General features: G+C 42.8%; 2 protein-coding genes across 7 annotated transcripts in view; one reads left to right on the forward strand and one right to left on the reverse strand.

Annotated features, from left to right (window-relative positions):
* cant1b (calcium activated nucleotidase 1b) lies at positions 1-7,305 on the forward strand. 3 transcript variants are annotated; one of them, XM_031288848.2, is made up of 5 exons: positions 1-95; positions 4,370-4,954; positions 5,105-5,245; positions 5,551-5,754; positions 6,073-7,305. In XM_031288848.2, exons 2-5 carry the CDS (start codon positions 4,420-4,422, stop codon positions 6,441-6,443), a joined length of 1,251 nt encoding a protein of 416 aa, XP_031144708.1. In that variant the 5' UTR covers positions 1-95; positions 4,370-4,419; the 3' UTR covers positions 6,444-7,305. The 3 variants fall into 3 exon arrangements, with proteins under 3 accessions (XP_031144708.1, XP_031144709.1, XP_031144707.1); XM_031288849.2 differs by lacking the exon at positions 1-95 and adding an exon at positions 197-532; XM_031288847.2 differs by lacking the exon at positions 1-95 and adding an exon at positions 1,831-2,018.
* The window catches only part of ogal (O-GlcNAcase like), a 24,664-nt gene continuing 19,428 nt past the window's right edge, over positions 7,169-12,404 (reverse strand). The window contains exons 6-18 of one of the 4 annotated variants that reach the window (XR_004897171.1): positions 12,041-12,139; positions 11,798-11,937; positions 11,555-11,699; positions 10,911-11,009; positions 10,544-10,788; positions 10,242-10,416; positions 9,209-9,294; positions 8,898-8,990; positions 8,726-8,814; positions 8,524-8,644; positions 8,314-8,431; positions 7,603-7,844; positions 7,169-7,571 (exon numbers count right to left, since the gene is read on the reverse strand). Coding sequence is in view for 2 of the 4 variants with exons in the window: in XM_031288842.2 (XP_031144702.1) it covers positions 7,708-7,844; positions 8,314-8,431; positions 8,524-8,644; positions 8,726-8,814; positions 8,898-8,990; positions 9,209-9,294; positions 10,242-10,416; positions 10,544-10,788; positions 10,911-11,009; positions 11,555-11,699; positions 11,798-11,937; positions 12,041-12,139 (1,547 nt within the window). In the remaining 2 variants the exon portion in view is untranslated. Of the gene's footprint in view, positions 7,845-8,313; positions 8,432-8,523; positions 8,645-8,725; positions 8,815-8,897; positions 8,991-9,208; positions 9,295-10,241; positions 10,417-10,543; positions 10,789-10,910; positions 11,010-11,554; positions 11,700-11,797; positions 11,938-12,040; positions 12,140-12,404 lie in introns of all 4 variants that reach the window. The other 3 variants (XR_004897172.1, XM_031288842.2, XM_031288844.2) reach the window with 3 other exon arrangements.

Consider the following 12,404-nt stretch of genomic DNA (forward strand, 5'->3'; position numbering starts at 1 on the left):
ACACTCCATTACCAGTTGGCGGCGGTAATGTACCAAATCGTTGTTTGAAGAAGACAAAGAAGAAGAAGATTACCAACAATTACTCTCCGCACCAGGTAAGCGGCGTAAGCCTAAGGTTTTAAAAGTCACGAAATTACCTGATAAACCTTAACTCTGTTCAGCTTCTTAAGTCCGGTAACTAAGCTTGTTGGTATTACTAACGTTAAAGTTTAACGTTAGCATGGCAGAGGTTAATGCTAGCTAGCTGACGTTAGCTTCATGGCTGACATTTTTAAGTGGATAACGTTGAATTAAACCGGTGTGTTTGCATACGCAGTTTGTGGCTGTACTCTCCGACATGTCTTTTATTTTTTGAAGTACGTCGACGTAAAATCATTGTACTTTCACGTGATTGAAATAGGTCAACGTTGTTAGGGTTAACGTTAACGTTTTGTTCACTTTTCTGGAAGCCGGTTAAAGTTTACAGGTTTTGCTTTAACTGACACGGACTCATCGTGTGTCTCTGCCTTCGTGGCTGTCTGGACACATGCAGGTAACGGGGCATTTCATCAGTTACCATGTTCAGTGTTTCTGCAGCCATAACTAGTGATGGTGACGATGAGATAAACCTTCGTTAACTTCGTGGTTCGCAAAAGGGTTAATTTCTCGAGGCTTCATGTGCACACACAACCACCTGTTGGTCAGAGATTGCAGCTATATAACCGATGATCTCAACTATCTGTGATACAACGTTAATGTATTTTGCACCAAAAAAGGCTTTGGAATAATGTCTGTCAACAATGGATTAATTTAATTAATTTTTATGTAATCCATTTATAGCCTATCAATATGGTGTCTATTTTCTGATAAGTAACGTTAAACCTATTATAATGTATAACTGGATGTGTCTTGTGATCTGTGATGCTTTAAATGTGTGAAATAAATTCTTTGGTAGACAATTGTTTCATAATAATATGAGGGGCAATATTAGTGTGGAAAGTGGCAGGGGTTTAACCAGGCAAAGTGCCGTGAATTTGCACGTGTAACTTAAAAAATGATGTAGGGGATAATTTATTCGTTTTATTCAGAAACAATAATTTCTCAACTGTGTTAGTGCTTGTCATTGGTCTAAAACGAAGCCTAGTCACGGAAAACATCCTGGATTACTTAATGTTTCTGCACACCACGTAACAAAAACCAAAATATGGACTAGTGTTGGTTTCAACAGTACAGTGAAAACATGTTATGTGATGAAAATGTCTTGAAACCGTTGTAACGTTATTGGCCAATGTTGAGGTAACCTAAGTGTTTATTCAACTACCTGTTTTGTCTGCATGTGTTGCATATTTTACTGTCAAAAAAAAGTTTTGGTTAATAAACTAAACTGGATTAATACATAATAGAAACGTTTACAATTTCTGTTGATTGACTTTATTTCAGACTAGGGTTAAGAAGTTACAAAAGCCAGAGTACAGTCACAGATCAAGCCTTTAAACAGTGCAACACACACACACACACACACACACACACACACACACACACACACACACACACACACACGCTGACCAGGGGCCGTTTCAGTAAGCAGGTTTAGTGAAAACTGAGTTTGTTAAACCTTAGATGAGCTGTTCTGGAACCGAAAACTCCATCTCAGGGTAAATCAACTCAGAGATCAGGGTTAGACTCAGAGTTTGTTTAACCTCCTTCCTGAAACAGACCCCAGGCCTTATTCTTTCTTAATCCCATTTGCATTCAAATTTAGACATGCTACACCTTTTTACAGGTTTGGTTTTCAACCTGATTGACATAATTATTAAAGTTTTAGTGAAGCCTGGGGGGCATTCTTTCTTGAGTGTACACGGAGTGGCAGAAACTTGAGATGGCGCAATGGAGAGAAAAGGAGGAGACTTGGGGAGATAGAGATCAGTTGTTCATGTGGGACAGAGGGCTGGAGGGACGTGGAGTTCATTATGGCATGCGTGCGAAGGAGAACAGCATGATGGTTACAGCGTGTTCAGGGGAGAAGAGGCAAAGGAAGGGTGAATAATTGAATTCTTCATACAGCCTACAGCAAGGCAGTGTTTGGGGTCGTGCTGTAGAGGGATGGGGAATATGGGCCACGCGTACAATAGTGACAATAAGGGCATTATTTGTTGGCCGAAGTTTGCCAATTTGACATGCGTGTTTGTGTTAAAGAGACGTTAGTTGAGGCGTATGAACTTGTTTAGAGAGTCGCTGAAGAGACAGAGGGGGAAAAAACATAATTATTACCAGCTGGATATGATGTTAAACGTTGTGGTTCACTTCAGTAATGCCATACAGCCTCTTGGTAAATATTTCTACAAACTGGTTTGTGTTTCCACTCGTGTTTTCTTAGGCTGCTATTTCTTGATGCTGTTGTGGCATTTATTTGGGGTTTCTATATGGCGATGATTTATCGGTTTAATTACAAAGCTAGGTGCTTTGCTCCTTCAGTCCCAAGTAGATGCAGGCACTGCATGTGCACGAAAAAGATTTAGTAAACTTAAGCATTGTTGGTTTTTGTTTTACTACTATTAAAGGGAGGTAATGGTTTCAGGATGTGTTTTTAAAGACAAGAACGGGGCCTGTCAGACGGAGGAAGGATTGAAGGGCTCGTTGGGGATGATTTACTCCACCTGGTTCTATAATTAAACCCACCTGTGTGTGTGGAGTATTGTTTAATTGCCTGTGCGCTGTCCTAAACGTCCGTTGTGTGGCAAACTATCAAATTGGAGTGCTGTCCTAGTAGCTTTTTTTTCATGATTATTCACTTTAAAGCTACATTGTGTAAGAATTTCTCCCATCTAGCGGTGAAATTGTTTGACAACCAACTGAATATTACTTTCTAGCCCTTCCTCCTACGGTGGCCGAACCCGAAATTAGCTCTCTCCATCGTTTACACGCAGCTGTTCTAGCCACTCCAATATTAACTTTGGTCTCGTTGCTTTGCCTGTCGCGTTGTCGTTTGAATTCTCTTTTTCGCTTCCCTGGCGAGTAACCTCCCCCTTGCATTCGTCACGGTGCCAATAGGTGTAAGAGGGCGAAATGCGGAGGTATGTCCCTCTTTGGCTAATGTATTTTAAAGATGGAGGCGCTACGTGGCTGCCGTCATTCGAGCGAGTCGCCCGTCTGTATTCTGAATGATTCTGAATGTCAGATTCTACGCTTATGAGAATACTTTGATTAGTTGGTGGAAGTAATTACACATGAATGAGCACATATTTGTGGAAGAACAAAGGGTTTTTTGCTAAGAATCAACTCAAAAAATTACACAATGTAGGTTTAAGGATCCAGCCTTCAAAGCTGGCTCAGCCTATGACTGCTGAAGCTTATTATGTACTTTACCTGTTGGTTGTCCTTGACAACAGAAAGGACAAGGGTCACCTCTGCACACTTGTTCTCACGGAACAAGCACACCTCTCGTATGTCAGTGGGCAGGGTGTCTGTTGTAGGCATACCTGCCCTAGCCTTCACCTTTTGTGAAGCTTATAACTGAAGAGTCCATTTGTCTTAATTCTACTCGGTATTGGGTTATTTTGGTTAACAGCCCTACTCTGCGCTTTTCCCCTGAAGCGTATTGTTTAATTGAGGTTAAAGAATATTGTTGGGTCTTTGACAGAATAGCTTGAAGAAAGGAAAGGGGAGAGGGGGTGGGACCACATGCAGCAAAGGGCCGCGGGTCGGATTCGAACCTGGGTCGCTGCCAAGGACTCCGCCTACCCTCAAAGTTATAAGTTATATGTTTTGTGTATTCATTTCAATGATGATTTTTATTCATGCGAGATGGCCCACTTCTGCAATAAAACTGCAGGAAACCCTACAACCTTCCGTAAAAACCACAGAAAAATTACCAAAAGAAACTGTAGTTGCCATTTTTTTCCCCACACAGCACTAGTGGCGTGCAGTTTCATTATACAAACAAGGACAGAATCATTTTGACATTAGCATCAGAACAGAGCAAGGTTAGATATGCTTGTTGTCCTGAGGAAGTAGGACATGCCGGCTACCTACTCAGTATGCATATTAGAGGTTCTGCCTGAACAGTACAACAATGCTCTGTTGTGAACAAAGAACAATAGGAACAACAGCCTATTTTACTTTTGTCTTACATAACATAGCAGTTGCAAATGCCAGTTCATTCTGTACAGTACCATGTCACGAACAATAACTAGAACATTTGACATGTGATTTGAATACCTAAAGAAATGTTGTAATGTGTAGATATTTTAAGCAAACTTGGAATTCCCCATTCTTACAGTTTTTGCAATTGCGCTTTACTCTTTGTCAGTTTTTGTTAGCTTTCCACATTTTGTGCTATATCACATCCTCCATCATGCTTCTGATGTTGCCTCTCTTTGCTCGATCCCAGGCAATAGTCCCCAGTCCAAGCCTGATAGTGAAGATGGAGACGATACTTCCATGACCTCCTTCGGTGTTGCCGTCCGGGGCCTCCCCCTGGCCTTGGCATCCATAACACAAGCTACCGCCTCAGACTCACGCTTCCACCCTAAATGGCGGGCGATCACTGTGGCGACCCTGCTGGCTATAGTGCTCATGTTATACCTGACAGTAGGGGACAGAGACCGTGCCACCAGAGACTACTACCGCAACAGGGCTCACGGTTTGCAGATGCACAGTGATGACAAGGACAAAGACATTTTCCGGGGCACTAACAGACAAACTGCACAAAGCCTCTCCCACCACCAGAGAAGGAAGAAACCTTACAATGACACATACCCGTTAAGTCCGCCAGAGAAGACAAAGCACGGCATCCGCTACCGTATTGGTATGATTTCAGATCTAGACACGGCGTCACGTAGCTCTAAGGATCAGACGTGGTTCAGCTACATGAAAAGAGGATACCTGACTGTTTCAGACAGCGCTGACAGACTGGAGTTGGAGTGGGATGCTGAAACAGTCACACTGGAGAGTCATCTGGCTGAGAAAGGACGAGGTAGAGGCGCACACACACACACAGATCTCTGCTCATTCACTATTAGGGTTGGGACGATATGTATTTCACCATACATGGGTGCGGATTGAATTTGTATTGCGATTTTCCGTCAAGTCTTTTTACATCGGTGTCTGACGTACTGTGCTGCAGGTATGGAGCTGTCTGAGCTGGTGGCGTTCAACGGTCACCTGTACAGTGTGGACGACCGTACAGGTGTGGTGTACCGGATCGAGGGCAACCAGGCGGTCCCCTGGGTTATATTACCTGATGGTGACGGCTCAGTCTCCAAAGGTCAGTCTCCAAAAGACATCTTACCTCCATCTATTGAATACATGGAGGTTGTCTCTAACCTTTATTGAATGTTTTGATTTCCTTCAACAGCACAATTTTCTTCTTTTTTTTTTGCACTCTAAAAGTCCAGAACATACCCCTCCAAACACATAGTCCAAAGACAGCCAATGCAGCCTTTCTTAGATTGTTTTGATGGGCGTTGTGCACTATACAGTGTAGTTGGTTGGAACATCAGCAAAAACAATTGTTTTTTGGAAAGGTTGGCGGTCAGGTTCATATGCCATTTTTTTTTTTTGTGTGTGCAGGATTCAAGGCAGAGTGGCTGGCAGTGAAGGATGAGCACCTGTACGTTGGCGGCCTGGGGAAAGAGTGGACCACGACCTCTGGAGAATACGTCAACAACCACCCAGAGTGGGTGAAAGTTGTTGGCTACCATGGTGATGTGCAGCATGAGAACTGGGTGCCGTTCTACAATGCCCTGCGGAGCGCAACAGGGATCCAGCCACCAGGTTCTGACAATTGTTTGGGGCTTCTTCTTAATAGTCCTGTCCACATACAATAGTTACTGAATTTCTATCACATCTTATCATTGGCACCTAGGGTGTAGTTTGGGCTTCAGATGTCAGAAGTAAATTCTGAAGTAAATTGATGGAACGATTTCACTAACCACATTTAATACCACATTTAGTTTCATTGCAAGATAATGTATTTGAAAAGTGGAAATTACACCCATGATATGATATGCACTCACATTTGCACAGTCTCCATAATTCCTTACACGCTTCATTTAGTTAACTCTCCCTTCTACAACTCTCCTTGTTCTATAGGCTACCTTATCCATGAATCAGCAGCGTGGAGCGAGCGTCTCCAGCGCTGGTTCTTCCTCCCTCGCCGCGCCAGTCACGAGCACTACGAAGAGACTGCAGACGAGCGGCGTGCCACCAACCTCCTCCTGTCCTGCGCCGCAGATTTCAGCCACGTAACAGTGCGGCACGTCGGACCGCTCAACCCAACCCACGGCTTCTCCTCATTTAAATTTGTGCCAGACACAGACGATCAGATTATTCTGGCCCTGAAGTCAGAGGAGGATGCAGGCAGGATTGCCACCTACATCACTGCATTTACGCTAGACGGTCAGGTGCTGATGCCCGAGACAAAGATAGGGAATGTGAAGTTTGAAGGGCTGGAGTTTATTTGAGGACAGCGCTGAAGGTGAACATGTTCCTGAAGGCAAAATCTGCAGGGGTCCTCCATGGTTTAGAAGAGTGAGAAACAGGACCGCATCAACACTGTTGTTTTGAGTTCTTAGTATAACATTCACCTCTCAGTTCTATTGTGCAATAATGTATGACCCAAAATTATATTGTATGATAATTAAGGAGCAAGAGAAGGTTGAAGGACAGGAGGATGCCACACCAATCCCGGGGGAGACAATTAAGTGTCACCAACAATTGACCAATCCAGTTTGTGTGTGACCAGTTTAGGCGGCCCATCTGTGACTAGCAACACACACCAGTCACACAGAAAGTGTCACTAGTCGGTCACCACCCAATAAGATTTTTATGCTTTTATAATTAGACACTATTGATATTCCAGAGCAGTCAGTTTTTTTTTTTGTTTTTTTTTTTTTAAACGTATAAATGAGTAGCCGTCAGTCTATCAAACATCAGGTAATGTGGCTCTCCTCTCCTGCAGCCAAACTCTGCTGGTCAGACACTCAGGGGAACAAACAGGATCAAATATTTTAAGGAATAGAAACCAATGTTCTCAAATTACTTGAAATATTACTTATTCATTGCTTTTATCTTACCTGATCATACACACTGAAGCCTCTGTAATTATATTTATATTTATGTAATGTCTAGTTACTTCATTCATTTCAACTTCTGACTGATACATGTGATACGTTTTTCTGAGCAGGTCCACCTCAAATGTTATTAAACTGAATATCATTAGTTTCTCAATCCAGAGAACAAGTGACACACCAGCTATTTTATTTCTATACATATATTCATTTTGTATACTCTCAAAATACAAATAATGAAAATATATTCTTGTTTTAATGTCTTGTTATGTATACATTTTGTTTTTAATGTGTCTGCCAGATGTAACTAACCAGAAACTTAAGGTGGTATGAACATAGCAACATTGTTGCTTGGTTAAAACACATTCATCTAAATAATCACTATGCATTTAAAATGTTCATGTCTACAAACTCAGTAGCATTACATTTTCCATCATTATACAGTACTTTGTTGCACACATTTCATTAAGCATTTCCTTGACTAATTTTACAACTTTGCAGGAGAACATTATGGTTACTAAATTACCCAAATAATGATATTAACTGATCAAAAATGACAACTAATTTCAGTTTGACATGCTGCAAAGTTAGCAATTATTCAGTTTTATCTCAAAAACATTTCAAACCTGAGCACAATCCTTGTGATTGATGATCTTGTTCACAGGCTTGTCCCCATGGCAAGTATGTCTTGAGGTAGACCGGCCATTTGTATGGGTACGAAGGAGCCCAGTTTAGTGTAAAAGTCAATCATCCTCCGATTGCTCTGCCTCAATTCACAGAACACTCCTCTGGAACCTTTAAAGTTATGGAAAAGAATAAGGATTTGTGTTTCAAAAATGTAATTGATCTATATTGAAACAAAGTCATGCAGCGTCAGTGATGCAAAGCTCCCCAAATCAGACCATCAGATCAAGTACAGAAGTGTACTTGTGCCATTTGCAAGGTATGACCACTGCAATTGCACTTTTGCTTCTTGTTAATAACTGCTGTGTTTGAGGTCTTAAATGTTAAAGTCATTTGCGTGGATTTAGAGTTTCGGAAACTGAAGTGTATTTTCTGCTGAATACAGGTAGAGAAGTCACACTACTCTATTGTATGTCCTATGGCCTCCAGGAGAGGGAAACAGGGTTTTCCTACCCGGGTTGTATTTGTAAAAATATAAAATATTGAAGCTTAAACTCTCGGCTGGCACTAGTAATAAAATAACTCCTTTGTCTGGACACATCAAGAATTATCAAAGGCCCTGTGCAAGGCCTTGACCTACCACTGCTCCTGACGTTGGACAACAGCCGACCAATCATGCGCTTGGCTGGAGAGGGATCAGTGACCCGGGGCAGCACTTGCATGGTAACCAGGGAGGGGAAGTCCTTACTTACTGCCCTCTAGAGGCATGACATGAAATATAATACAAGTAATGCATTTTGTTGTCATCTCGTATTCTGAACAAAAACGACTAGATGTTGCATTTGATCACCTGAATTTTGTCTGCGGCTGGTTTGGCGTCGGTGAGGGCCAGGGCGTAACCACACACCCCGATCTCATCCTCCAGAACGAGAGCACACTGAGGGGAAGGGGAGATCTCACCAGCTGACAGGCTGCAGTGGACCCGAGGGAATGTTCAGATTAAGGCATGAAAGCACGAACAGTCCAGAGAGAGAAATCTGACTTTTTCTTACCCGTCACAGATGAGTGGAGGCTGCATCGTCGAGGGAACTTTTCCCTCTCCTGCGCTCTGCATCTCTCTGAAAATCCTTTGCACCTCCGTCTAGTACAGAAAACAAAACTGTGTAACATCACTACTGAATTTTTACAAAAATGTATCCATGTGTGAAGAGCTGGCATCCTAACCTTGTCCTCAGGGCAGTACGGCCGTATGCAGTAAACAGCCGACATGGGAGGCTCTCTGAACAGGTCCCTGTTTCCGTGGCAAGGCAGCATTCTCTGCCAGTACAAATAAACAGTATATTCATATTCATGTAGACCTAAACTGAATGATAATTGATGAGATAACAACACTTAAAACAAGATATTTGCTGGATGCCTTTTCGTATTAATTACACCTAGTGATTAGTTTGAAAAAAAATTATGGATTTTATATGACCTGTAAGAAAAATGACCAAATATGTCACTGAGTTTAGGCATAGCACTGATTAACATACCTGGAACTCTCCAGAGAGGCCTCCTCTAAAGCCCCAGGGTTCAGGATCAGTGTTCATCAGCTGGGCTGAGGGTCGACCCTGCCCTCCTTTGGAAAGCAAACACATTACAACATGTGACGCTTAAAAGGAACACGCCGACTTATTGGGACTTTAGCTTATTCACCATATCCCCCAGAGTTACATAAGTCCATACATACCCTTCTCATCTCCGTGCGTAACTGTCTGACGCACCCACCTCTAGCTTAGCTTAGCACAGATCCTGGAGGTAACCGGCTCCATCTAGCCTACTGCTCCAAATAAGTGACAAAATAATGCTAACATGTTTCTATCAATGTTGTGATTTGTATAGTCACAGCATGTACAAATAACAAGGTCACATGAGACACAGCCATCTTCTAACTGTATACATACTGGGAAGTATATTCTCAGAAGGTGAAGCACTGCTACTTGGGCGGAGTGATTAGCGCAACACCTGAAAAGCACCATTGTTACTCTCTGCTCCTTACAAAGGGGCTTCTCAGGTGCTGCGAGCAAATCACTCCGCCCAAGTAGCAGAAGTAGCAGTGCTTCGCCTTCTGAGAATATAGTTCCCAGTTTATATACGGTTAGAAGATGGCTGTGTCTCATCTGAGCTTGTTATTTGTACACGCTGTGACTATACAAATCACAACATGTAAATAGGAAAATGTTGGTGTTATTTTGTCACTTATTGGGAGCAGTAGGCTAGATGGAGCCGGTTACCTCCAGGATCTGTGCTAAGCGAGGCTAGCGGTGGGTGCGTCAGACAGAGTTACGACACGCACGGAGATGAGAAGGGTATGTATGGACTTATCTAACTCTGGGGGATACAGTGAATAAGCTAAAGTCCCAATAAGTCGGCGTGTTCCTTTAGGTAAGTTCATTTTTATGGATTCAAATTTGCTATAAATGAGGTTAAAGATGGTCCTAAAGCAAATCCCCCCCCAACATTCTGTATCCTTTACACACCAGCCTGTGTGCTTAGATCATCATTAAAAGATTCTGATTTTCTCACCTAGTGTTTTCACGTAGGCTCGAGCCAGACCGACCCCACTCTTGATGTCACAGATGTAGTTGTAGAGGTCGTACAGAATGCAGCGGTTCGGGGCGTTTGACAGTCGATTAAACATCTGCACCACCGCTTCGCACATGCCATCAAACTGCTGCGCTCTTGAGCACCACTCCGCAGTCTGAAAAAAAAAAAAAAAAACAGCGTTTTAAGCGTTCATTTACAGGATGAAGAATACTCACAACATTATCTGCTTTTGTAAAAGAAAAAAAAGAAAAGAATAAAATAAATAAAACACGCAACAGTACCTTGTCTGTCTCTGCAGCGGCGGCCCAACTGTGTTTCCTAAGCCAGTCCAGCTCCTGCAGCATGGTCCTGGCTGTCGGCCCGTATTCGTACGGCAGGTAGAAGAGGTCCGACAGCAGCTTCAAGTCATCCAGGGTCAGGGGCTCGGCTGTGTACAGCGGGTTCTCCCCAGGTCCAGGAACATGGGGGGTCTCTCCCCCATCTGTCTGCATGGGCTCCTCACCTGATGACTCCTTCTTGAGACGAGCTGGAGGAGGAGGAGGAGGGTGATGACACCCTTTGTCTTGATGAGATACCCACTCCATCTTTACCTTTATTATTAATCTGTTTTGCAGTTTAATGAAAAGTGTTTTTTATATGACTCTCTACCTCCAGGTTGATCGGTGTTCAGAAACTCCTGCAGCCAGTCAGTGAGGGCCAGGGTCAGGGCTTTCTTGGGGCTGTAGCAGGGGTCCTGCTCCTCATCGCCTGGTGATGAGGAGTGAGAGACAGTGGGACAATGCACAAAATCCACACTTGATGTACATGTGAAAAGATGTACAGGTCAGGCTTCTGCTTTTATTAACTAGTATCCATCTGACTATTCTCAGATTTCAGGGGTTGACCTTTGGACCAACTGTGTTTCAAGAAAAGTCTAAGTTTGAATGCACTTAGCAACTGAGCGCCTAAAGATAAGACCTCTGTTTAGGTTAGTGATGTATACAAATAAAACTACTTTCAGACTTAAAACCTGCATGAACTAGATGGGTTGTTTTTTAAATCCAGCTACATAATCTAGTAGTAGAGTTTTGTGTATGCATAGAAGTGATTATGGGAAGATCTTATCCATCTTGTGTTTTGAAATAAATGGCAGTGGGACAGACAACCACTCATTCACCACAATCATAAAAAAGTTATATTGCTGTATTGCAGAATCAAATTTGAGCTGGAATATCCCGCGTATGTGTCAAAGCTGACGGATGAAATAAAAAGGCAGCACACAGAGTGTTATTTCATTTCAGGAAAACACTCACTCATTTCCACATCCCTCTGTCCTCCATCTGCGGTTGCTTTGCACCATGTAGCCAAAGTGTGGATGGCCACAAAGTTTGGGTAGAACTCACAGTTGGGATTGGTGAGCACTCCTCCCAGTTTGGGAATCAGCTCAGTGGGACGATCCTAACAGCAAAAGATCATGATGTTAATTATTTCCGGATACAGATCAGACTGGAGCTTATAGGAACTATAAATATAAATACAGTCTTGTAAAAATGTACCTTAAAGGGTCCTAGGAAAAGCCTTTGGGGGTCATAGTCGTTTGCGTGGATATTGTCCCAGATGACTGGTGCCCTCCTCAGGACGGAGGACACCTCTTCTATGGACTCAACAGAGATTTTGTGGGATACCACTTTGGGACCTAAATAACACGAATAGGAAGTGCAAAATCTGTTATTAAACTGTACCTTTGGCTACTTCTGTGGAGGTTCAGTGAGATTCTGAGTGGGTCAGTGCAGCCTTACCAGTCCACAGTATGTCTATCCCAGGCAGCAGCTTCTCTCCCACAGTGTGCAGGTAAGCGGACTGGGACACGTTGGGAGTACAGAATGCAGCACAATAATCTGGAGTTACAGGGAGTAAACAAATAGGAATGACGGAAAACTGTAAAACAGAGGTATTACTAAGGCTGTCCTCAATTGAAGAAATTCTCCGTCGATAGGACTTTGTCGACTAATCGATTAGTTCATTTAATTGACAAATCTGTAAAACTGAGTTTCTCCACAAAGAAAAATGCAAAAACACCATGGTTTGCATGCTTCAAACTCCCCAGTCTGTGTTCAACAGGACTGAATAATATTTGAAACATTTTATAAAGGAACAAACTGC

The sequence above is a fragment of the Sander lucioperca genome, chromosome 4, assembly GCF_008315115.2.
Source record: "Sander lucioperca isolate FBNREF2018 chromosome 4, SLUC_FBN_1.2, whole genome shotgun sequence".
In the NCBI taxonomy this organism is placed as follows: domain Eukaryota; kingdom Metazoa; phylum Chordata; class Actinopteri; order Perciformes; family Percidae; genus Sander; species Sander lucioperca.

Coding starts and splice junctions, on each gene's coding strand:
- cant1b (XM_031288847.2), top strand. CDS start 1,859: ATGGCGCAATGGAGAGAAAAGGAGGAGACTTGGGGAGATAGAGATCAG. Junction 2,019..4,369: donor GGAGAAGAGGCAAAGGAAGG/GTGAATAATTGA, acceptor GCTCGATCCCAG/GCAATAGTCCCCAGTCCAAG. Junction 5,755..6,072: donor AACAGGGATCCAGCCACCAG/GTTCTGACAATT, acceptor CTTGTTCTATAG/GCTACCTTATCCATGAATCA.